The 27,368-nt window shown below is 36.4% G+C and overlaps 1 protein-coding gene across 1 annotated transcript; it reads right to left on the bottom strand.

The window, feature by feature from the left end:
- Positions 1 to 301: 301 nt before the first annotated feature.
- On the bottom strand, positions 302 to 22,301 carry cdca3 (cell division cycle associated 3). Its single transcript, XM_028809923.2, has 6 exons — positions 22,152 to 22,301; positions 14,504 to 14,708; positions 13,764 to 13,899; positions 13,036 to 13,527; positions 6,251 to 6,375; positions 302 to 1,252 (listed from the first exon to the last, which is right to left on the bottom strand). Exons 2-6 carry the CDS (start codon positions 14,633 to 14,635, stop codon positions 1,136 to 1,138), a joined length of 1,002 nt encoding a protein of 333 aa, XP_028665756.2. The 5' UTR covers positions 14,636 to 14,708; positions 22,152 to 22,301; the 3' UTR covers positions 302 to 1,135.
- Positions 22,302 to 27,368: the final 5,067 nt, after the last annotated feature.

Genomic DNA, 27,368 nt, shown 5'->3' with positions numbered 1-27,368 from the left:
ACATTTCAGATTAAAACCATGTTATACATTTGCCAATTAAATTTGAAATGTGGAAAACTATACATTTAGCAAACTGCTATATTTGAGTGTTTTAAATTTCTATCCCAATAACAGATTTTGTACAGATTTATAGCTTTATAAATGAAAGTTTATTCTATTTGTACAGCCACAGGAGAAAAGTCATTTTATTTTAAAGAGAATAATTCCTATTTGTCCTTGTACAGATCTCCAACCCTCTAAGATTTACTCTCAAGCAGTCGGCTGTAAATGTGCACTAATCAAACTGGCCAGTGTCTTCAGAGGCTGGCATTCTGGCTATTGGGGTGGGATGAATGATATTCACACTTATAAAATTAATTAATTTATTAAAAAAAAAAAAAAAAAAAAAAAAAAAACACCAACTTCCCCAGTTAACATGTGGGATGACAATATTCTTGTTTTATTTATTATTGTTCTTAAAGAAAAAAATTAAATCTGCACAAAACTCATTGTATTTTACAGTGACATTAATATAAATAAAGTTAGTTTATTGCATTGTACAACTGTGTCTTGAATCACAGCTACATTTCTTTCCACAAAAGTGTCAGACTTCATACCTCAACTCACTAAATGGTTTTATAAGAAAACCATCATCTTTCCCTTCATTGGCACAAATACCATTACCTTTGGCTTGAAATCTGGTAGGGCATTCTGATGCTGTCCCATTTAAGAACTGTCATTGCTTGATTCAGGAAAAAAAAGAAGTTGGTGCACAAAGATAAACTTTCTCAACACAGTGACAAGAATAACAAACAAACACTGAGAACCTAACTATAAAAACAAAACATATTTACATAGTAGTGAAGCAATAAAACAGGACCTTGGGCATCCAGTCAGGTATAGTAAATACAAAGGGAAGGCTTTTCAGGATGTAATTTTCCACAAGTGCCTCTGCATGCTAAAAACACAACAATCCCCGTTATCTAGTACCAACAAAAATGCACTTTTTTCTGACTCCATAAGTTGGCAGTGGTTCAAGGTTTGGTATAACATGAAAACAGAGAATTAAAAATGCTAATATTTAAAATATACCCCACACTGACACTAAGGTGTCTGTATAGCAATTTTACAGTTGATCAGACACGACTAAAACAAATTAATTTTGCTGGTTTTCCTTGTCTCCACTTAGGCTCTCATATAGAGTTGCCCAGTTAGGTCTTATTGGTGTCTTTATACCATTTCCATCACGGTCTCCTATGGAAATGCTCTTCACCTGAAAATGAAGAGGAGCAAGATGTCAGTGGCATCATAGTACTTATCATAGCACTGATTTATAAAATGAAATTAAAAAGAATTAATTACATTTCTTTACATCTGCTCAAAATGCACTGTATGAGATAAGCATGTAACCTTCTGAAAAAACAAACTCCAAAGATTGGCTTTGCTTTCTTAGGTTGCACATGGATTTGCAAACATAATGGTCCCTCACTTTTGGACTTTTAATAATTCTCAGAATTTTAAAGAAAGAAAATTTGATCCTTTTTTACAAACATACAATTTTCAACTAAAGTTAACATATTACTATTCTGGGTGTAGTAAAATATTTTTGTTTTATCAATAATTATTAAAATCGAAAAAAATGTACTGCTAATGTCTTTTAGGTGATAGAATACATTCAGAAAAGGGTCATAAATTAAAAACAATCCAAAATTTACACACACACACACACACACAGTTTAGAGGGTGGAACAAAAACCTACATAACACTCGAGTCAAGTCAATTCAATTTTATTTATAGAGCACATTTAAAACAACAGAAGTTGACGAAAGTGCTGAACAGATTCCAAAAATACAATACATATATAGGTATGGTAAATAAATACACCAAAAATAATTAAATAAATAAAAAGCTAAGACAAAAAGATAGGTGCTGACCCGATATAAAAAGTCAGACTGTTCTATCGTCCAGTGTCAGTGCATGCTTTAGATGCAGCTACTGCAAAAGCATGGTCCCCTCTCAGCTTAAGTCTAGATCTTGGCACGATCAATAACTTTTGGTCAGAGGACCTCAGTGACCATGATGGAGAATAATGGTGTAAGAGGTCAATGAGATAAAAGGGGGCTAAACCATTTAGAGATTTAAAAACAAACAGTAAAATTTTAAAACTTCATCCTGTAACAAACAGGAAACCAGTGAAGAGAAGGTAAAACTGGTGTGATGCAATTCTGTTTTTGTAATCTGTTAGAAGCCTGGCAGCAGCATTTTGGACGAGCTGAAGACGAGCAAGGAATGACTGATTAACTCCAACGTATAATGAGTTGCAGCAGTTAAGCCGAGAACAAACAAATGCATGAATTAGTTGTTCAAATTCATCTACAGAAAGAAAGGCTTAACTTTAGCTAATACCCTGAGCTGATAGAAATAAGCTTTCACAATGGAGATAATTTGTTTATCAAATTTGAGGGCATTATCAAAAAATCACACCAGGATTTTTTGTGAAGGGTTTACAGTAGGTTGTCAAAGGGACAAGATTAGTTGCAAGAACACAAGAATGATCAGAAGGTCCAAAACACACAATTTCTTTTTTTTCTCATTTAAACTAAGAAAATTTTGTGACATCCATACTATTGCCTTCCAGACATTCCAATAAAGGCCTAATAGAATTTGTTTCGATCTGTTTCAGTGGAAGATAACTATCATCTGCATAGCAATGAAAAGAAATGTTTTTTTTTTTTTGTTTTTTTTTTTTTTAAATGGATCCTAAGGGCAACAGTGAAAAAATAATAGTCCCCAGAATAGATACTTGAAGGAACCCACAGCTGAAAGAGACAGAAGTAAAGGAGTGATTGCCAACCCTAACTATAAAGCTTCTGCCTGTGAGGTATGACCTGAACAATTCCAAAACAGTTCCTTGAATACCTACAGACTGCTGAAGACGGGCAATAAGGATATCATGATCAACTGTTATTCAACAAAATTCTACAGTTAGATCTAAAAGCAACAAGACAGCAATATCTCCATAGTCACTTACTAATAAGAGATTGTTTAGAACCCTCAAAAGTGCAGACTCTGTGCTGTATCTTAAAACCAGAATAAAATATTTAAAAAATACCATTTTCATTTAAAAAGGTTTGCAGCTGTAAAAATAGAGAATCTTCTCTAGAATTTTTAGAGAAATGGCAACTTGGAGATGGGTCTGAAGTTCGAAAAGTCTGTACAATTGAGATTTATTTTTTAAATTAAAGGCTGCACCACAGCATGTTTAAAAAAAGGCTAATTACTTCTGCCATAAAATGAAGATATACAGGCTCAAGGTGATGAAAAATAGCTGAGCATGTAGGAAAGGCCAAAGGGTCATGAGAAGGTGTAATTTGGGATCTAATGTTGACAATTTTTTTGAACACGCATACACACACACACACACAAAAAAAAATTTGGAAAAAATCTTTGCAGACCATTGACGTCATGTCAGGCCACGTAGGAACAGACGGGTGAAGAATAGTGTTTATATCTTATATATAAATTTCTACACATGGAAGTGTGTGTGTCTGTCTGGCCAGGAAATAACAGGTGGAGTCGGGGTAAGGGTTCCTCCTCAGAGGAAACAGAAAAATAGCTTAGCTGCTAATAATACAAGCGGGGCCAGCACATCTGCAAAACGAAACCTCAGAAGAAAGACAAAGTCACTTAGCCACTAACATCAGCGTAACAATATCCCTTTTACTTCTCCTCCTGCCACTAATGCACAAGCAGTGTGAGCACATTGGCAAAACGAATTCTCCTAGGAGAGAGATGCCCATAGTAGTTCCTTTCAATTACCTGACATCTCTACATTTCAATTTTTCTTCTGACGATTTAAATAGTTTCTAGGACCCCGGGCTTTTTACAGCACTGGCTTACACAGCTAGTTGTTAAATAAAACTCTACAGTAGGTCCATGACAGTAATTTGAGATAATATCTAAAAAATACTTTATTCTAGCAAATTTCACAGCTTTCTAGTAATTAGACATACTGGCCCTTAAAATATTCAAGGACACTTGAAGCTCATCTTTTCCACTTGCGCTCTCTACTCACCTACATACCTGGCTCAAAGTACGAATGGCATCATTTAACCATGGCTCAAGTTTAGGTTTTGAGCCCTTGACCTCAAAACTGAGCAACAGAGTCTAAAATGTTAGAGCAAGTGTCATTAAACAAAGTGACTAAACCATCAGTGCTAAGCTGAGGTCTAGGAAAATCGCACAGCATCCTTAAAAGCCGTGGAGAACTTGCTGGTAGTGATGGAGTTCGTTATGCAAGAGCAGCAAGTCTTACTACAAATTTTGACTGTTTGGCAAGGTAAGGAATCCTCAATTATAACAGGCATGTCATCAGAAAAGCAAGCATCACCAGTTTCATTGCTACAGACAGGCAAACCATATGATAAAACAAAGTCTGATGTATGTACATGCTCATGTGTTGGACCTCTTCCAAAAAGCATCAATAAAGTTCAAAAAGTCTTTAACCAGAGGTTTACTTGGACGGCACACATGAATATTAAAATCCCCAAAAATTAATAGCCTTTCATAATTCAATGTAATTCCTGCCAGAAATTCAGAGAACTCATGTATAAAATCCTTGTTAAATTTTAGTGCTCAATATACCACTGCACACAGCAAAGGTTAAGACTGGTCCATTTCAGACAACTGTATTACAAAGCTGGAGTAACTGTCAGTTGTCAATTGGTGACAGTTTTTAAACAGCTTTTAAATACTGTTGCTAATCCACCACCCCAAGCAGCAGACCTTGGGGAACTAAAACACTTACAGCAGGGGGGTAATAATTCAGTGGAAGGAGTTAACTTGCTGACAATTTTCCATGTTTCAGTCACAAATAAAAAAATCCAGTCATCGTGAAGTGAAGAAAACATTTAAAATAAATGTTTTGTTAGATAGCATTCCAGGAATGACCAGAGCCATCTTCACCCGAGTTAATTCACCGGACTGATAGGGCACACAACCCAGCAAGCAAAGGTTCCCAGAATCACCTCCACTCCTGCAAACATATAGAGATCACCAACAGAGGAGCTGATCATGGCGGCTTGAGTCAACAGGCAGGATCCATTCATCCATAGGTTCCAGAGAGTGCCGAGAGATGAAGCGACCATAAACTAAACTATAACTAGAATCAATCACCAGAGAAGACGGCAGGGAAATTTTAAGCCTCATGAGTACGCCCCACGCTTTCCTCATCTTCCTTCAGGGCAATAGGCAGGGCTTACAGCACAGGCATGCTGATATATCCAGCACAAAAGGTGGAGAGCAAGTACTCTGGCCTGCTTGATCGTAATTAAAAGTTTGTCAACTGCTGATTGTATGTTTAAAGAGTGTGACGATCATAGACCAACAAAGAATCAACAGTGTGAATTTAAAAAGACAATCAAAAACAAAACAGACCAAAATGAACGCAGACGGCCAACGGCACACACGTCACAGCAGAGGAGATTGGAGAGTCTGTGCAGACAACTGTTGTCAGTTGTTTAAAACAATAACAGCAAAAATGGGACATATTTTAATTATATGCAGCGTGTTTTGTCATTACCTATAAAGCTCATCTTTAGACAACATATAACAAATAAAACAATGTAAGCTTATTATAACATTGATACATGCTGAATATGTTCAACAACAGTCAACTCCAATATTCTTTCACTCATGTTTATCTTCCTATTAAATATTGGGGCCAAAGATGTCAGGAAGCAGTCCCTGGTTGCAGGGTAAAACTCACTTATGCAGTGCTGCTTTAGAAACTTAACAAGTTTCTGCTGGTAGCACCACAGTACCATCTTACAGAACTATTGTGTCATTTTGTATACTTACTCCGTAAACTGAACAACTTTATCGACACAGAAGAAGACACAAATTATGGCTGTGAAAAACCAAACCCAACCTCCAAACCAATGGCTCAGATTTTACTTTTTTCATATATTCATTTGATCTGGTAATTTCATGTACATTTCTGGGAGATATTACAGCCTTACAATTCTATGGTACCAATCTGATTCCATCTTAGAAGTACATTATCATTAAGGGTTACCTTCCCCCTTGTTTTTGGTCTCAGGATTAAAAGATGGAACAGGTTTCAACACTAAATGAAATCAAACAAAGAATATGGATTTAAATCTGGCATTAAATCCCTTTTTAGAACAAAATTAGAAAATGTTAACCTAAGACACAGAAGAAATAACAAAAGAAGGACTTGATACTCAAACTTCAAGAAAAAGTCTGTACCTGAAGTGCACGGGGAGAGTTGTTTTCAGAGTTATTTAGTATTTGCAGAGGTGAACGGTTGCCACCTTCCTGTTGTCCAAGAAGAACTCTCTTATTGGTTTTACTCTGAGACTTCCGACTCTTCACTGTAAATAAAGTTTATAAATTTTAAAAGATAGTCACCAACAGATTACCAATTTAAAAAGTACTGTATTAAGCCGTCATTGCCTGAAATTAAATATCAACCATCTTGGCACAACTATTCAGCATAAATGGCAGTGCATACAAGATACCAAATTATCATTTCTCACCTGTAGCCCTTAACTAGGTTTTTCCAAACATTTTTTCTAGTTATACAAAGTCATTCCTATATGGCATATTTCAGGACCATGAAGTGTACAGCTCATTGTAGAATAACCAAGATAACAACAAGCAAATAATATTTTCCCCATTATGAAGAAGACAATATAATTTAGGAGTGAATTCATTTTCTTGTTTTTTATTTTTTTCTTGAACTTTTAATATCTGTATAAGGGGGTGGGGGTTCTGCAGAAGACAGGCTTGTAAAGAAGAGACCTTTTGCTGCTTAAAGGCAGACTGGAAAAACTATATTTTTTGAAAGTTAAAATTCTAAACACAGAAAAAAATGGAAATTAAAAATCATCCTGGGCTGGAGGACAATGAAAGACATGTATAAAAAGCGAGGCTCTCAAACCAATCAATACCTATCAAACATGTGCTAATATGGTCTGTCAAAATGGCTCTGGGCTGAGACGGGCAAGGAGTGTCTCACCTTACCTCTGAAAATCTTTAAAAAGTCATCAGCATCAAGTGAAAGCAGAAGGAACAGTCACCAAGAAAACCCATGCTGTGAGATGTCTAAGCTGCAGCAAGGTAACCTTAAGACACTGAATGCTGATACACTGTGTCAGCCAGGACAGTCAGTGGCAATTGCTTAAACATCCAGGTTGTATAGTGTGATTTGTCACATTTTGTTTTGTCTCTGGTTTTTGCATATTAAGAATGTTGAAGCTATAATGAGTGAATACAAATTTAAACCTGCTTCCCTTTCTCCTTGTTGCCAACATGAGGTATAGAGATTAGTGAGGAGTGAAATCACACTAACAGTCAGCTGTTAAAAGTCTAACAGTCAGTCAACTTCCCAGCCCAGTGAATGCAAAGACAAGAGTTTGGGTTGGAGGACACACTGTACCTGTGGGTCTACATAACAAACTTAGGATAGGGTCACCTCAAATCCCTTCCAAAATAAAAAACTTCAACAACATTAATAAGAATTACATATTTTGGGTATGGGGCAGGTGGAGAGCTAGTAGTAATAGCTCTGGTAGAGTCCTAATTACTAAGTAATTATGTGGGGATAGTTTTTAAAAAACATTTCTGAAACAGAAATATAGTCAACACTTATGAGAAAACAAAAGAAAACATTTTTTTTTCCACCAAAAAAAAAAAAAAAAAAAATCATCAATTGAGAAGTTTGCCATTTCATCATAGTTAAAATTTTAAATGGCATGAATTTCAAAGTAATTTAACATCTAATATTCTATGGACAACAGGGTACCTTGTAGTAATCAGCTGCTACTAAGAAATGAAAAAACACAAAGCAACTTCAAAGATCTCTAAGTAATAGCACACTCAATCCCACCGGACCCTATTCAGAGTTTCATGGGGGTTGGAGGAAAAAAAAAAAAGCCTTGGACAAGCAGAGCACTCCTTGTAGAACCCATTCATGTTCACACTTACATTGGAATTTTTACAGAGTCACAGGTTCACATAATGAGCATTTTTTATGAATGTGAAAGAGAATCCAGAAAACCTAAGAGGAAACCACACGCAAGAAAAGGAAGAACACACCAAAATCTTGGGACGAGACGAGACTTTTTTCCTGCGATGAGACATGATCTTTTGAAGAGAGACAGAGAGACACTTTCATGTCTCGCGAGACAGTCAAGTCACGTCATACTTACAACCTTTGAAAACAAGTTCTGTGAGACTGTGACTTTTGCATGTCACGCCCTAGTTACAGCCATTTTCAAACAAGACCATGGTCATCTAACCTCTCAGTTTTTGGAATGCACTTACTGTGCTCTCAGCTCTTGAAAATTTTATACGTTCTAGATGACACTTCAATGACTAAGCGAAGAAGAAAGAGCAGCGTGTCGAAAACAGACCCAAAAGCATTGGAGAGAAAAGAATGCAAAAAAGAAGGCTAAAAAGTACAAAAATAATCTGTGCCAAGAGATTTAACCACACCCGGGGCCGGAAAAAGACAAAGTAGAATGTTGTAAAGAATTCAAAAATGCTGGCGCAATACACATCCAGAGCAGGTTAGAGATAATGGAAGAAGGAAAAATCAAAAGTCTCCAAAAAAAAAAATGATAGTAAAGATCGCATTAGAGTAAACAAATGGATAATATTACTCGGTGAAATAACGGAACAGCGAAAAGAGATCGAATAGTGTTTGAGGATGTCTTGGGGAGAAGAGAGACAAGGCAGTGAGACAAAAGGACAGATGCTGTACAGGCTTTTAAACATTCGAAGTGGCGCACAAAATGGAGATCACTTGGCATGGCAGCAGCTGATTGAGCAAAGAGGAGGTTTTATATATATATATATATATATATATATATATAAATAAAACTATTTGTTTCCCATTGTATCACCATTTAAAAGGGGTTTCGGAGGAGCGACCGCATCTCCTAGGGGTGCATTTAGCGTGCCTCTTTATAATAGCGTGTAGCGCGTGAGCGAGGAGAGTTTAAATAAAATTCAAAATTATTTGAAAACAGCCTCATTTGAAGACAAAAGCTGACACTTGATTATAAGATAGTGGTTGTTTGTTTTATCTTGCACTAATTTTGACATCAAGTAACTCCAGCTGTGCTATACAAAAATATTTTATGGATGTTTTTGAACTTCACATCCACGATCAGGCTTTTTGGAATTTTGAAAGGTATTGAATGGAATTTTGAACTAGTTTTCATCATTAGCAAAACAGTACTTAGATCTACAGGTGTACTCAGCTTCTGATACTCGGGGTAGGTTTTCTAAATGCTGCCCCACATTTTGCCTCTGACTTGCATGGAAGCTGGCTTGACATAAAATGCCTAAAACAATGAGATACTGTATAATTAAAAATATTCAGGCCACCTTTCTTAAAATATTGCTGCATTTGTAAATGAGAAAATAAGTGAACAGATTATGCAGACCTTGACTTCATACTATGAAGATCACACTTTTCCTGGTGACTCTCCAGGTGCTGACTGGCTTTTTATTCTGAATGGTGCAATATAAATTGTACCCTGCCATTGCCCATTGTACACCTCAAAAATAATAATAAAAATTCACCTTCGATCTGCCTGCTTTTTTACTTCACTTGCTGTTCTCACCTTGTCAATGTCTTACTAACTGACTCATATTCCTCTTGAGCCCTGTCAGAACAGTGAGCCATAAAAGTATACACAAAAAGAATCATTACAAGCCACAGACACTATGCTTCAAAACATTATTATCATGCATATGTTACTCATGCCTAACATGCTGAGTGGTATAAGACTGTCACCTTGTCATCAATAATAGACAACATCATGGTGGTGCTGATGCTTCTGTTTAATAGGATGCAGCCTCTGAAGACTTTGATGTCTCTTATATTTATAAAACAGTTGCCAGAGTACCATTAGGATTTTTTTTTTTTTTTTTACGTTTGCCATTTGGTTTTGTTGTGGCCATCACCCTAATTTTAAAGAAAGAAAAAAAATGCCTACATTTTAATATATTTGAATATTTACTTATTTTTAACCTGAATATTCAAACCATATTTTTCTATCCAACTTGACTCACCTAGAGAACAAACAAACATTATTATGATAACAACAGGGTTTGGGATTCAAACCCAAGACACTGGATTGATGAAGCACCAGTGCTAAGCATTGCTCTACCAAGCCAGTTTAAATTGCTTTTCAAGAATAAATAAAACCATTACCAAAACATTTCACAGTCTTCTCAGGGTTTATTAATAAAAGCCACAAATATTTTTAAAGATCATTTATATCAGAAACTTTAGCCACCAAAGCCACGCAAGATCAGAATGTGTTATAATATGCTTTGCATAGTGTTCATTTGTGTTACTATTTGACCATCCGTGCAGTACTTCAGAAAAACAGTTCACATTACAGAGTAGACACTGCCCTTGAGCAATTTGTTGCACTCTACTTTCCTCCCAGAATCCAGATATGCTCAGCTTAGTTAAATTAGTGACTCTAATTTTCCCCTTTTTTTGAGGGTATCTGTGCATGTAACATGATTGGAGCAGCAGCCCAACTTGGTATGGCTACTGCCATGCATCTGGAACTGCCAGGGTTGACTTTCCTAACAATGTTTTAGGATAAGCAGATTTGTAGAATGACCAACTGCATTAAGGTCCTTGCAGTTTCTTTTGACCTATCTTTTAATATGAGTGAAAACAATTAGGCAACCACAAGCCCCAAAAAGCTTCCTCTGCAAGTACTTATGTAGCAATAATAAAATAAAAGGCCTTAAAGTTTAGGGATGACATTTAACATTGTAAAATGTCTACATTCTGAGCAGTTAAACATCGCCAAACAGCCATAATGGAAACTGCAAAAATAACATGAACATAAATGTTTGTAAACAAGAAACTATTCATTGGGTTTTTAGATGTACATCAGCCAATCACATGTATAAGACAACGGTTTATAACGAAGAAGTGACTTTGCTTATTAAAACAAAGATCCTGCATATTGCCCTATCCAAAAGACATTTGTTTACAAGCAAGAAATTCACTTTTCATTTAGTAGCAAAGGAAAAAAGATTGTGACAATGGAAGTTCCTAGTCACAAATCTACACATACACAGTAGGCTATAAAAAACAAAACAAAACAAAAAAAAAACTGTTACCTGGCTTGAGAAAGGAGTGTAATAACAGCAGCTGAATCTATAAGTAAACAGTCCTCTACTCTCTGATCACCATTTAAGTGTAGTGCAGTAAAATAGGATACCATGGTCAAACCTCCAACTGGGACGTCCTGCCTCCACTGCTCTTAAATATGGCTTAGGTGTGATCAATCCATGGACACAGATAACCTTAACAGGGGTCATTCTTATTTTGAGTGACAATAGGTAGACAGATTTTCTCTTTGCAATTTAAAAAATAACTTTTTTTTGTCAAGGAAAGTTCAGTGCATTTCTGGTTAAGATTTCCAGATTTGCGATAAACAACCTAAATACCATGTTAACGCAATAGAATGTCTAGATTATGCTTTGGTGTATAGCAGTAGGAACACAAAGCCATGGTGAGACCTTTTTAAATGTAATAAAAAGCATCTCACATCCCAAAAGTCCACCCTCTGTAATTAATGATACTGTGAAAATGTTTGACTATGCAGAGTGCAATAATTCTGTAATATTCCACTTTGCTGATTGGGGTGAAAGGCAAGACAATGGGACATGCTCCCCTTGGTTATAAAATCCCAGAAAAGAGAAAAAGAAAGTCCATAAGGTCTGAGCCATTTTGAAAGCCTGGTAGAATTTTCTCATATTCAGAGGATGACTGTATCAAGCAAAAACAAAACAGCATGGAGAGCGCAATTCTTATCACCTTGAATTTCAGGAATCTTGTTATTTGCAAAGCCAGCCATGGTAGTATCACTGTGCAGACCCCACACATAAAGAGATATTAACAATATCAAATGTATCATTCTATTGTCTCTCTCATACAAATATTATAAGCTGAATATGGGTGGTCAGGTAAACTGCAGAAAGAAGGGCACCGTGCAAAGTGTTCACAAGGCTGGGCAGAAACCTAGAAAACTGAAAGAAATCAGCAATGGCAAGAGTGGGCTATGTGCAGAACTGACAACACTGCCAGGTTCTATACTGTAATTGGAAACATTACCCCCAGAAGTACAGTAATTACCAGAATGGTAGAGAAGCAATAGTCTGTGAAAAAGAGATGAAGAGGCTAGACGTTGTCCCAAAAAATTGCATTTGGACCCCACTGCATAGTATCACAAACAGGCTATGTGTGGGCTACAAAGAGTGTCTGGCCATTTAAACAGGAGTTGGGGCTCAGCAATGTGAATGAAGGCTGCGGGACCTCCAGATACAGTATGGGCTACTAATAATAATGTATTGCATTGTCATGAGCATAACCATTGTGCTGGGTTTAAAAGCCATTACCTGTCCAGAAGGCAGGCAAGCAAGCAAGAGTCAGAAGGTAAGTTAGGGGGAGAGAAAAAATAAAATAAAAAAACTGGACTGGCAGAAACAAGAAAAGGTAAGCTTTATGGCGGAATGGGAATGGAAGGCAGAACTGGAAGTACTTTATTGTGGTAAATTGCTGGGCGAATGGACAAACTGTTTCAACAAGAAGACATGTACTCTCTTGTATAGGAAGGCCTAGAAGGCCACAAAGGCTTTATTGTCTCCTTTGTTACTCCCTGTGTTCATTGCTATCCTACTGTTTAATAATACATCTTATTTTATATATATATATATATATATATATATATATATATATATATATATATATATATATATATATATATATATATATATATATAAATAAAACCCTGGGTTGAAGGACACTGAAAGACTGGACATCTTGTTCACTATATTATATGTATATTAATATTTAAGAAACTAACAAGTAAAAAAAGAGGCTTCTAATTTAAAAGATAATATTGCCCAAAACTGAACCCATGACAAGTAATTGCTTTGAAATTATACATTGCATCATCACAAGTTAATGCAAAAAGAATACTGCTGACCTTTAGTTTTTGAAAGCTGTGTCTGTCGAACCACAACATGATTTTCTGCATCATTTATCATCTCTGGGGGAATCATTTTTTTTGTGTCAGTAGACTGAGATGAAATTAACAAATCAGGGGTCTGGGGTTCTGAAGAACTGTCAGATGCAGAAAGAGCCGGAGACCTGTGGCTATATTCAGATGATCCCAAATCCAAAAGGGCTGGACTATCAGAATTTAGGATAAGAGAATGAAGGAAATTTTCCAGTAAAGCATCTTCCTCAAGTGTCTCCTGCCGCGGTAGGTTTAAGATCTTTGTTGCATCATTCTCTGGCTCTTGTAAACCTGCAACCTTCTCTTCTGTAGGTTGTACAGTTGTGGTCGCCTCAGTTAATGGCATTGTGTCATAATGAGAAGTTGCCAACTCCTCCTGTATTTCATCAGTTGTACTTGGCTCTGAACCCTCACTTATAAACAAGTCAACAAGTGGTCGCACAAGGACAGTCATCTTGTCTGTTCAGTAGAAGAGGAGAGAGAGAAACAGATTGAGATATTTACTAAATGCATACAGTACAAGCACCAATAACTAGCATTCAAAAATATATGACCATATTTTAAAATTAATCAGTTATCTAATCTGGGTGATCAGGCAACAATTTAGAACAGTCATGGGAAAAACAGAAAAGGGCACTTCAAAAATGACAGCAAAATATGATAGAGAAGGGGCCAAATTTGAAAACATTACCAACCTGCAAGAACAGACTTTAAAGGAGTACGTGAAATATCCCGTGTTGGAGAACGAGGATCTGTTCTGTCCACCTGGTCATCACAGAGCTCAGTATGTTTAGATAAACACTGGGGTTCTGTTGAGGCGATTTCCTTTACCTTTAAAAGATTTTTGAAATAATTAACTTGACTATTCAATCAGAAATGATATGTGACAACAGTGTCAACACACACCTTTTGTTAAGGCCAATATATATTATTTCTATGAACTACTCACTACTATTATGTGAACTGTTTCCACTACACATTTAAAAGATTACATTTAGGCTACAACTATAGGAGAATTCTAATTTTTGTTTCAGGAACTATAAAGCTTTTATGCTCCTTGCATGCAGGTACACAATACAGTTTAAAACATTTGAGATATTGTAGGTTCCAATTTGTGCCAACTATTTCTTTTTACATTAAAAGATATGATAGTTAATCTAAAAGGCTTGTGACTGAACATAAAAGGGCTCTTCTATGGTACCAATTTTGAAAGTGGCCAAAGATTAGCTTCTTTGTACTATCATACATGAACAACAAGTTCTAATATTTGTGGTTTGTTGTGTCTGTTTCTTGTGTTGGATCTAAGGCAACATGGAGACTATAGACATAGTAGTAGTGTCCATTCATAGTGTCACTACTACTACTGGACAGGTCTCACCCACAAGTTAGCACTGGATGAACTGGGAATCATTTGTACTGCTCATTGTCACTTTACCTGTATGGGAGTTCTTGTGATGCCTGCGCTTGGAGAGCGAGGGTCCATCACTCTTTGAAGATGTTTGCTTCTTACAGAAAAAGGCTCTTGTTTAGGTGAACTGCTGATCACTTGGCTTCCTGCTGATCCCATGGTATGACCTTTACAACAGAACCGACCACACCCTTGAAGAAACAGTGTTAAGTTGTGTATAGTAGGGTGTAGCCTAAAAACATAAGGTAGTATTAGGACAAACAAAGAAAAACTGTGTTTAAATAACCCACTAGTCTCATAGTTCTCTAATACAAGATAATAAGAAAAATAAAAGACAACATAAAATATGAGCTAACACAGGTGGAGCATACTGGATTTTTGATCAAAACTTCATAACACAAACCTGTGTCAGGACTACCACTGCATATAAAAGCAACAACCCCACAAATAGTATTTAACTCAAACTTTCTTCAAAGTCTACGTACATACATACATATATACATACAATTTATATATATTTTACATATAGGACCACATAAATCACAATTATAACTATAGTTGCCACAATATACAGTACTAAGCATGTCATAAAATGAGCATTCCCAGTTACAAACTGCTCTAAACAGCAAATGAGTGCTGTAACCCATCAAAGATATATTTCTAATCCCAAAGCACATTGGCGAATCAGAGGTGTACTCGCATCATTTGACTAATTACAGGTGATGATTCTGAACCCATTTTAGGAGTCTGATCCCTAACTTTTTTTTTTATATAAAAGTGAGAATTTCCCTCTCGTGTTATCAACATCCTCCAAAAATATATTAAACCTATATTACCTGATGCTTTTTAGATAAGTATCAAAATGAGAAGAATATTCCTTAATTTAGCATTACAGTATTTTGTTTTCAAAAGTGATGATGCTTTTCACTAATGCATAGCATGCAAACTGCTGCAGCACTGCATGCAAATACAGTACTTACACAACCATCAAAAACTCTAGTGCTTTGGCGATAGGCTACACAATTAGTGAGTATAATATGGTATTAATGTTAAAAGTAAACACTGTGCATACCATTGTGGTTTTGACTTTGCAATATTGCTGTACCTTATATAGGAAATAAATAATTGCCTGATAATATGAAAATACGGTGTAAGCACATTGTAAATTTTAGAGGCCAAGACTATAATTTTTTTGTGTTTAATTTGATGCCGTTGTACAGTATTTGTATTCTTGTGTATTACGTATATTAAAAAAGTAGCAGCATGTAATCATCTAAACACTTCTTGATCCTGCTATATATCTTTCTATTTGATGCTTTTATTTAGCTGCATAACTATCAGATTATGCTTAAATTATTTTCTTAACTTACATTAATGTCATTTAAGATTTTATTTTCTGCTTTAAGTGGATATGCACATGCAACTTTTACTTTCTTAACACACCACAACCCCAATTTAACATTTCCATATTTTAACATTTTCTTACATTTTACATTTTTCAATTGCAAGTATGGTGATGGATAGTTTTCTAAATGTAATATTTGTTCTGGGAAAAAAGGAATGTTTCTGCTATACATAAATTCTATTTCATACTTATTTTAATATCAGCCATTTATTGTATTTACTTTATTACAAACACTGACAAATTTTAATGAGTGGGCTGTATATTTATTAAAAAAATAAAAACAAATTAATTTAAATATTACAATTGATTTTTCCACATACCCAGTACAGTACATAGTGATCTTAACATTAACATTTATTCTGTGTTTTGCTGCTAAACTGAAGTTCTACTGTACTGTATTTATACTGTATCATATCCATGCAGAACACAGTTTGCAGTAAGCAGATAGTAGCACAAAATAATTATTTCATCATAGTGTTATCAGCTGAAATTGGGGAGTATCTGTTCATGCTCTGGTGCACATGGTGGTTATGAGGTATGGTATACTTAAAGATATTATGAAATAAAGAAGGCATGAAGACAATGATATGGACACAGACAGATACGCTTATAAATATTAAGCTTGTAAATGCAACCATTTAAATAGGTATCAGGATGAAATATTGGAATAACTCTGACATTAGCTAACCAAACAAGCTTGATTTATTCAATGTTCCCCACATACAGTATTTGTCACACTTAAATAAAACCACTTTCTTTAAACAACAATAACAGCATGCTATCCAAGTATGAAAAGAAATATGTCAAATTTATGCAGTTATTAGTCCCTTTCGGTAGTAATATGCAGCTATGCTTCTGTTGACTCTAGGACACTTACCACTTATAATCCATTCCTTACCTGTATCTGCTTTGTCCAATTCAGGGTCATTTGGGCCAGAATCTATATAATCTGTTTAATTTAAACTGGGGCATTACAAGACCTTGTGTGTTTTACAAAAGGGTCGACACGATGTACTAAACTATACAGTGAATTCAGAAAGTATTCATACCCCTTCACTTTCTGCACACTTTGCTGAAATTTAGATTAATAAATTTTACATTTTTGCTTATCAATCTAAACTCAACAACCCCATCATATGTTTTCAGAAAGGTGTGCAAATTCATTAAAACTCAAAAACTGAAATCTCTCATTTATATTGGTAATAACTGCATGTGGTGTTCAGGACGATAAAAAAAAAATAACCTGAAGACTCCCTAGCAGTTTTACTATATTGGTGAATATCCAGAGGCGTCAGCTAAGTGAGCCAGGACAGGTAGTATCTTGTCCGAGACGGATGTGTAGTCGAGTGCAGCAGTGGCACAAATTAAACGGGACAGGCTGGAACCTGTCTAAGTCAAACATATAGTAGCTCATTGTGTGAACATACAACATGCATGTACTACCACAAAGCCAAGTTTGTCTGGTTGGGGTGAATGAGAAATGAGGTGCAGGCAAGTGCCGAAAAAAATTAAAAGTGCATGTATGTGCCATTTCATCAAGTGCAAGTCACACTTGTATAAGTTTCTACATCTATGGTAGAATTCACACCAACTCCTAAGGCTGTGGTTGTGCGTGAGGAGTGTGGACTGCTCCATACACACGTCTTTCACAGTAAAAATTGTGGTGCATGCAAGTGCAAATATACTTCCAGAGCTCTCCTTTGGCAAAACGCTTCAATGTCATTAAACCGCTCAAAAAAACAAACAAAAAAAAAAAATGGGTTAAACGTTATCATCAGCTGCTGTGAATCAAAAAAAAGAATGAAGACTATGATAATTTTCTTGTGTTTAATAAATACATTTAGTCCTTCATGTGCTTTGAAGCAAACAACATTCAACCTTTTTTACATACTTGACCTGAGCCGCCGATGATTCGCAGTGTGAACACTGGCCATTGTGTCGCCCGATCACACTGTTTCAACTGAACTATAGCAAATGCCTGGATCAAAACTAAACTGACTCTTCATTAATAGGATTCTGTTACCAGATTGTACGTAGCAAACTGTTCTGGTTGGCTGTGTGATTTAGCCCTGCAAAGGACCCAGTACATGTGCTTCTAGCCTTACACTCAATGCAAAGCTAACACGTGCACAAGCTAACAGAGTGCAACGGACATATGCAGACTACAAACCCTTTAACTGTAACCCAGCTAAGGGTTTATATGGAGAAATAAACAGGTTATGCATGGAGAAATCTGTGTGTTAATCTGGTTTCCCTATCCGAAACAAGGGATTATATTGCATTTTAGAAACCAGGTGTCTGTGAATAACCAGGTTATTCAAGTGCATGTAAAATGCACTGACGAAACATTCAAATGTGTCAAACATGGCTGTATTGTGGGAGCCAATGTCCATTAAGAGGTTTTAATTGGCATGTTTGTTTTATATCCATTTTTATCTTTTGTTATTCATACTTTATTTGTATGAGACAGTTTTCTCTATTTGGGACACAAGAGCACACTATGCAACAAATCTAGCTAATGTTTTATCAAATTAACCAGTCTACACAGAGACAAAGAATACTGCTAAATAAATGACAAACTGTGTTCCACAAATCAGACCCAAGAAAGACTGGCAATATTGCAATGGTGGGTAATGCAGGTAAGCCTGTAATGCATAAAGACCTTCCTTTAAAAATAAATAAATAAATAAATAAAACTGTTTTCAGACTGAAACCTCACATGGTAAAATTCTACAGAGGCATTAAGACTACTGCATGGAATGACTGAAGGACACACAGATTTGGAGTTATCCATCTAATACATCAATTCTGTAATATAAAGTCAAAGAAGTTTAACAAACAGTCACATAGAAGTCTTTGAATTATACTTGCATAGCCTGCTACTTAAAAGCACTTTACCGATTCATTTTTCTGTAAAATGGGGAAATTATTTGCATTTCTAGAGTACAAGAACTATTTATGAAATGCAATTTGCTGTGGTGCACATGTCCTGGAATGCAGCTGGAGATCTCTGCTGCACTGCATGCTAATGCTTAAATGTTTTTAAGGATGACAATACTATAATTTGGGTTTTACTGAATTTATAGGGATTAACTTGAATGCTTTTAACACTTGTAATACAGATGCAATTGTTTGCCTTTTGCAGAATCAGTTACATTTCAGCATATGGTTTTGGGAGCATTGCCGGTATAAACTTTAGCAATTTAAAAACTCTGACAGGTGTATCTACAAAAAATTGCTTAAGTTAAAATCTCTCCACTGTCAGCTGCCATATGTGTTGCTCTGTAGGCGAGTATCAGTAATAAAAGCTGTAACATAAGTACCTATTTAAAATAAAACAAACTTTACTGAAAACTTTAATAAGGTCACAGACCCACAGAGATAAAAAAAAAACAAAAGTTGCTTGTTCATACAGTGCAGACTTCCTTAAAATACTTAAAAGGCAGTGCCTATTTGCATTAAGAAAGGATGGTAGTTCCATGAAAAAGATATCACAATGCAGACTGGTGAAAAAGTAAATAAAAACGTAAATTATTGACTTTTTCAACCTAGATCTTAAGTAGATCTTAATGCAAATAGTACTTACAGATAAAGGTGATATACTTGAATAAAACCACAAGAAAAAAACTGCCTTTTCAATCATTCAACAAAAATATCAAAAGACGGTGAACTGGGGAAAACACAAGTGCACCCTTGGCCTCAAAAGCTGGTATTGCCCCCTTTAGCAGAAATTACTTCTTGTAGTTGTTTTGCACAACTGCCTAGCAGTCCTTGACATCAACTTGGTGAAATTTCTATCCATCCCTTCATGCAAAACTCCTTCAGTTGAAAAATATTTGTAGGTCTTCTTCCAAGTACTGTCCATTCTCAAATACCCTCAAAGTTTAATGGGCTTTTACTGAGCCAGTCCGTAACACTCCATTTCTTCTTTCTGAGCCATTACTTGGTGGAATGAATGGCTAGTGTGCTTCGGATGATTATGTTCAAATGTCCATTTTCAGTTCAACTTCTGAACAGATGGCATCACATTTTCCTCAAGTACACTTAGATATGATGCAGAATTCACAGTTGACTAAATGGATTCAAGTTACCCAGTCACAGAAGCAGCATAAGAGCCCCAAACCAAAACATTTACACTACCATGCTTCACAGTTGGTAGTGAGAGTCGTCTCCTGAAATGCTGTCCTCAGTTTACACCAATCATGTCTACTGTTACAGCGGCCAAACAACTCTATCTTTGATTCATCCATCCATCCAGAGCACAAAGTTCCAAAAGGCCTCGTCTTTCCTGGTATGTTCAATGGCAAACTTTAGTCTTGCTCTAAACTTCTTTATGGACTGCAAAGACTTTTTCCTCTGACACCTTGCCAGCAGGTCAAATTTGTGCACTTTTACACAAACATTTGCAAGAGTAACCTGCAGATACAGCAATTAAATTCATGGTTTTTGGGGACTTCTTTTAGTATCTAACAGTCAGCTCTTGAGTTGACTTTGCTGGGTCTGCCAGTCCTGAATAAATTAGATGTTTGAAGTCTATCCCACTTTTAGACGATTTTCCATACAGTGGAATGATTGATTTCAAATAATGCAGGGATCTCTTTAAATCCCTTGCCAGGCTCATAAAACTTGTGAATTTCCCCCTGGGATTAATAAAGTATCTATCTACTGTATCTATCTATCTATCTATCTAAAACAAACATTTCCATTGTTACCACACCCAACTTTAATAGCTAATCAGATAAAGTACTTATCATGAATAATATATCCACAAAACCCTTTCATTTCTTGCAACTACGAATCCCAACTTCTCAATACTTCTTCACTCAGCGTTCTAGATACTTTTTTTTTAACACCCTTTGGTACCCACTACACATCTCAGGTCACATTTCGCTTTATCAGAATACACATGGCATCCCATATCCTCTTCATTGCCAGACTAATAATAAGCCATATGAAAAAGGCGCCCCTTGAATTTCTGCCATTCCCTGCTAAACCCTCACTTCTTCCACTCTTCTGTTATCTAACCAACTTAATCTAGCTCGGGGTGGCGTGACGAACTGCTCCTGCACGGTCTCCAGGCTACCGTTGAGTACATTCATATGCACGCCTACTTTCACGCATGCAGGGATTATTAGTTTAACCCAACGAAAACCTGAGAATATAAAGGAATTTAAAAAATAAGATAAATACAGTATGTGCGGAGAATGTTGCTAATAAACTACATCTCCCAGTATACCACGTATTAAAACAGAGTGCGTGAGCAGTAGGACGTAAAGTAGTGCGACGTTCTGTTTGTAAACACAGCGGACCAGTACTGCACATGCGCATGGAAGATGCTTGCGAGATTATGCAGCCGTAATTAAAAAGAGCGGTCGACTTTTCAGGGGATTAAATCGTTTCAATCTAACATATTAAAAGTGGCATATGTGTTAAAAGCTTGAGACCAGCCTGGCAGCGATTTGAAAAGTGTGTCCTTCACATAAAAGCTGGATGATTTCCATTTCATGCATATTTGCGGCTTAATGAACTCGTGACACTGGCAAGTAAAAAAATTAAAGTACAATCCTAAAACTCTGGTAAAGAAGCACACACCTACAAAACAGATTTCTGAAAAAAAGATGACGAGTGTACCCAATCTTGTGTCAATTCACAGCTAAGCTTTACGTTTACGATTTGGTCTTCTAAATGCAAAACTGAAAACGCTCACTTCAATTGACTTTCATTTTTACCATGTGACAAAAGCCACTGCAGACATATAAAATCCGAAGATGTGCATCCTCCTGTTAGTAATATATCTGAAATAACCTTGCTTCTTTAGATGTCTATACTTTTAAGCTGCAGCTTTAGGTAAGAACAAACAGTTTGATTTGCTTTACGCACACAATATGATGCTGCTTCGCCGCTTATTACATTGATAACCAGGCAACGCAGCATTCCAATTGCAAGTGCGGTAGAAAATACATACAACAGCGACGCTCCGCGGAAAAACTACATCCGACATTTCCAGTCACACAGTCACTCGATTCAAATTAATACATGACAGAGCTTTTTTATCACATCGTACAGATATGGTGGCTGAAAACAAAACATGCATAATTGTACTTTTTTTGGTCAACATCACCCGTCAACGACCTTCGAACCAACTTCACACTGAAAAAAATATTAGATAATCTCAACCAAATCTAAAGCAATGTCGGGCTGCTGACTGCAAGACAAAAATGCTCCATATCTCTAATATATATACACAGATAATAAAAAATATCAGCTTACCTTAATTCGCCTTAATGCATCAAACGTTTATTTCTTCTTTTTATTTGTGTACAGCAACGCTCTTCAATAATCTTTAACTCTCCCTCTACACTCTGACTGTAGAAAATCAAAATTTCCGGTCAAAAGTTTGCAACTTTCAAACGCACCAATCATAGACAACTAAGTAACTCCCCCTACTTTCCATTATCGCCCCTCCCAGAGAGCGCTGAAGTGACGCCTTCCTCGCTCTTCTGCTGGGTAAGAGGAAGAGAGAGACTTATTTAGCGCTTCAGAATTAGAAATGGAATCAAGTCCTTTCATTTTACATTTTCATGTAGGTTTACCTCCATAGTTTTTATGTTAAGTTGCTTTTTGGAAAAAAGTGAATGATATTATATTGAATTTGAATTAACGAATGTATTTACAGATAAACTAATCGTATGTATATAGCGCCCCCTTCCCAACATGTATTAGGTATATAACACGTAGGCCTATTATGAAATACAAAAACGAACAAACGCGGTTCATAAAAATGTGAATTAGTTAAAGTAATGAAGCACCCAGGATTTTTTTCTGTGCCAGTTTACATAAATTTTATTTAATGCATTTTGTACTGATAAAATAAAAATGCCTAATGATAGCAACATTATCAAAATTGCTTAAGCTAAATCAGGATGGAGTAAGATGAAAACAGGATTCACTCACATGGAAACAATCTGGAATTTCCAAACAATTTAACATACTTCTTTGAGATGTGGAAGAAAAAAACATGGATACACAATGAAAATTGTGTTCATTATAGGACATTATTTTTGCCCATTCCCACAGATTAATTTGTTAATCACCCTAAAACACAATATTACAGCATAAGGTGAAATGGAATACCCATAGAAATGCTATGCAAACATTTTAGTGCCAGTTCAGATTCACATTTAAATTTATTGTCAGGTGATAGATAGATAGATAGATAGATAGATAGATAGATAGATAGATAGATAGATAGATAGATAGATAGATACTTTATTAATCCCAAGGGGAAATTCACATGGTACGTGGGGAAATGTACATGTTTCTACAAAATTCTTACTTGTATGTCTCCTACAGTCCAATGATGGTAGTATGATATAACAGTAAACTACAGCATACATTGAACGTCAGTCAGTCAGTCAGTCATTCTCCATCCCGCTACATCCTAACACAGGGTCACGGGGGTCTGCTGGAGCCAATCCCAGCCAACACAGGGAGCAAAGCAGGAATAAATCACGGGCAGGGCACACACACACCAAGCACACACTAGGGACAATTTAGGATCGCCAATGCACCTAACCTGCATGTCTGTGGGAGGAAACCAGAGCACTCAGAGGAGACTCACGCAGACATGGGGAGATCATGCAAACTCCACGCAGGGAGGACCCAGGAAGTGAACCCAGGTCTCCTAACTGCAAGGCAGCAGAGCTACCACTGTGCCACCATGCTGCCCTACATTGAATGTGATATCAGAAAATAATATAAAACAGCATAAATCAGTCATGCACATGCAGTAGTCAGTATGACCAGCTGTTGAGGAGCCTTATGACCTGTGGATAAAAACAATCCCTGAACCCACAAGTGTGAAGGGAGTGGAGAGAAAAGTAATTGTTGTGGATGGGCTGAGGTCTTAGATAGATAGATAGATAGATAGATAGATAGATAGATAGATAGATAGATAGATAGATAGATAGATAGATAGATAGATAGATACTTTAGGACTTTATTTGTCTCAAGGGGAAAATTTTGCCTTTCTCAAGACTGCATGCTATATACAGTTGTGCTCATAAGTTTACATACCCTGGCAGAGTTTGTGAAATATGGCAATTTTTTGGAAAATATAAGTAATCTTGCAGAAAGTAAATAGGGAGTGTGCTTAGGTGAAGCAATTTACTATCAGATAATTGTGTTTGCCCTTTTCAAATCATAATGACAACTGAAATCACCCAAATGGGCCTAATCAAAAGTTTACATACCCTTGAATATTGGGGCTGATAATATACACACAAGTTGACATACACAGGTTCAGATTAAGGGTGATAAAAGGGGAGTGTCCACACCTGTAACTTCTTTGATTGTACTCAGTGTCTGTGTATAAATAGTCAATTTATATTCATGCAGAATTGCACTGAGCTGAGAACATGTCACGCCAAAATGTTATACAGCCAGTGAGGATGAACTCCACTATGCATCCGTAGGCATTTGTGAGCATAGTAGGAGGTTTCAGAGCTTTATTTATTTGTATGAAAAATACAAAGATACAAGTGAGCCTTCCTGTTTTGTGCCCACTACAGGTCATCTACGATGTTGACTGCAAGACATGTAAAGCTGCTGTTCCTCTCCACATCATCCCCACCAATGTATATAAGAGTGTGCTCTTCCTCCTGATTCCTGACCTTTTATGACCAGCCTGGTGTTTTATTAACCTTAAGGAAGAGATTGCTGTCCTGGCACCACATCGACCAGGTGTGAGATCTGTACTGATGATATCTAATCTGTGAGGCAGTGGTGAAAAGTACTGTGTCACCATGTAGTAAAATGACAAAAATAATTTATAAAGATTACATTCTGGGTATGGTGAAAATAATTAGCACAGTAATTATTATTTTAAAATGAATATTTATTAAAATGCAGTTATTTCCTATCACAATTTCTATGCAAAACTATCTGTTGCTGCTACCATGGATCTATGCTGGTATCTGGAAGGTTGCCAGTTCAAATCTCAGTCACTGCCAAAAAGAGATAAAAATCTGCTGGGCCATTGAACAAGGCCCTTAACCTGCAATTGCTCTAAGGGCGCTGTACAATGGCTGACACTGCGCTCTAATCCCAAAGGGTATACGAAAACTAACAAATTCCTAATACAAGAAATTGATTAAGGTGAAATAAAAAACAAAAAAAAATGATACTCCAGTTCCTAGTAGTCATGATCAGATAAAGCAGGTATGAAAATGTGCAAATCCATCCATCCATTATCAAATCCGCTACATCCTAACACAGGGTCACGGGGATCCGCTGGAGCCAATCCCAGCCAACACAGGGCGCAAGTCAGGAACTTAGCAAGCCGGGCAAGGCGCCAGCCCACTGCAGAGCACACACACACACACACACACACACGAGGGACAATTTAGGATTGCCAATGCACCCAACCTGCATGTCTTTGGACTGTGGGAGGAAACCCAAGCACCCAGAGGAAACCCATGCAGACACGGGGAGAACATGCAAACTACACGCAAGGAGGACCTGGGAAGCGAACCCAGGTCTCCTTACTGCAAGGCAGCAGGGCTACCACTGCGCCACCGTGCCTCCCAAAATGTGCAAATGTTTATGACGTAGTTAATCAAAATTATAATAATTTGTGTCTAAAACATACTATAATATTTAACCATAATAATTCCTGCCATATTTCAAATGTTAGTTTGATTAGCGATTCTCAGTCAGCCCAGTGAGTAATTGTTGTGTGTGTGACAGTGCCTTACAGCGGACTGGCATCATGTATCCAATGTTGCTGACATATTTTAAACAAACTAGGTATTAGCAATAGGTGGGTGAATACATAAACACAATACAGAATATAGAGTTAATTAAATAAATTAGTTAACTAAATCATCAAATCTAATTAAAAGCTTGTTTAGTGAAAATGCTTTATGTCTTGATTTAAACAAGTCAAGTGACTGCAGTTGTCTAATGATGAATGAGACTGAATTTCAAAGGTTATGTACCAAGTAAGTAAAGGTTTGAGCACCAAAGACTTTGTATATATAAGATGGAACACAAGAAAAATTAGTATCAGCAGAGTGAAGAGCTCTTTTCAGTATATAAGGATTAGTCAAAACTTGTAAGTACGAAGGGGATGTGTCATGTAGAGCTCTGAAAGCTAGGGATAAAATAAACAACTGGATATGCTGTTCAACTGTGAGCCAATGCAGATGACTTAAAACTGGGGTAATACTGGATCAGGACCTTGTGTGTGTCAAAAAAGGGGCAACTGAGTTCTGTACTATCTACAGTTTATGCAGGAATAACACTATATAGCATTGCAGTACCGCAGAAGTGAAAAAGAGATTCAGCACCAAAAAAAAAAAATGAAATACAGTTAAATCTGTGATATGTTCCTTAGGAGTACGATTAGGCAGATTTCCAAGTAACTGTTACTCTATGTGTGAATTAAAACTAAGTTCAAACACAACAATAAGTATTTACAGCCAAAGAAAAAAAGAGAAATAAACTCACAGGACAGTGCTACTGCTGATTGACTGGACTCAAAGAGATGGCTTTGAGTCAGGAGTAATGCATCAAAGCAGATTCACCCAAAAGTTTTCACATGAAGAAGACACTAGCAACCAAAAGTCCTTGGTCATCAACACACTCAGAAACAACATGTCCGCTAGAAGAAGGATGTAACCCTAGGCGAGATGGCAGAGGTGTATAGCTGTCAGGCTGATCTGTTTGCCCAAAATCATTCTCTCAATTCTAATGCACCCTATCTGCCCCACCATATTATTCAGGGTATTACTTAATCCAGGGCCACGTATCCATGTGCTCCACCCCTAAGGAATTCAGAATCCAAGATTAATTTGTGTGAAATATGTGAATTAAAAATCTGCTGATACCCTTAATGTCAAAGCCTTTATAACTTCAGTTAATTTTATTGATTACCATTTAATTTCTGTAAATGTTTTTTAAGCAGGTATATAAAACTATTATTATTTATTGTTTTAATTTGATACTACCACCATCTACCTTTTTATTATTTATTATAAATAAGGTACAGTATAAAAAAAACTGCAATATGATAGCCTCATAGCTCCAAGGACCTTGGTCAATCTCTTTGTAGAGTCTCACTGTCTGTGTCATTTTCCTTCTACATCATAAAGAGCTGTATGTTAGCTTACGTGCCAACGTAATACTGACCCAGTAAGAGTTAGCATGAGTGCAATTATTTAAATCTGTTTTGCGATAGCCTGTTGTCACATACAGATATGGTCCCTGCCTTGCATTTGATCCCCACAGGTTAGATCCCATTCACCTTGCAGTTAATAAATTGATACATCTTTAAAAATGAAGGTAGCATCATGATCATCCATTCCATATTAATCAATTCTGAAGTACTATTTCTAAAAATATCACAATGTCTTCTAGAAACTCTAATCATCAATTTCACCATGTTCCAATTTGTGCATCATTATGTATCTTACCCCCAGTAAGAAT

The sequence above is a fragment of the Erpetoichthys calabaricus genome, chromosome 9, assembly GCF_900747795.2.
Source record: "Erpetoichthys calabaricus chromosome 9, fErpCal1.3, whole genome shotgun sequence".
NCBI lineage: Eukaryota > Metazoa > Chordata > Cladistia > Polypteriformes > Polypteridae > Erpetoichthys > Erpetoichthys calabaricus.
This window is presented reverse-complemented; position numbering and strand designations above follow the sequence as displayed.

Coding starts and splice junctions, on each gene's coding strand:
- cdca3 (XM_028809923.2), bottom strand. CDS start 14,635: ATGGGATCAGCAGGAAGCCAAGTGATCAGCAGTTCACCTAAACAAGAG. Junction 13,528..13,763: donor TTTAAAGTCTGTTCTTGCAG/GTTGGTAATGTT, acceptor TCTACTGAACAG/ACAAGATGACTGTCCTTGTG. Junction 6,376..13,035: donor ACAGCTTTCAAAAACTAAAG/GTCAGCAGTATT, acceptor CTTTATTTACAG/TGAAGAGTCGGAAGTCTCAG.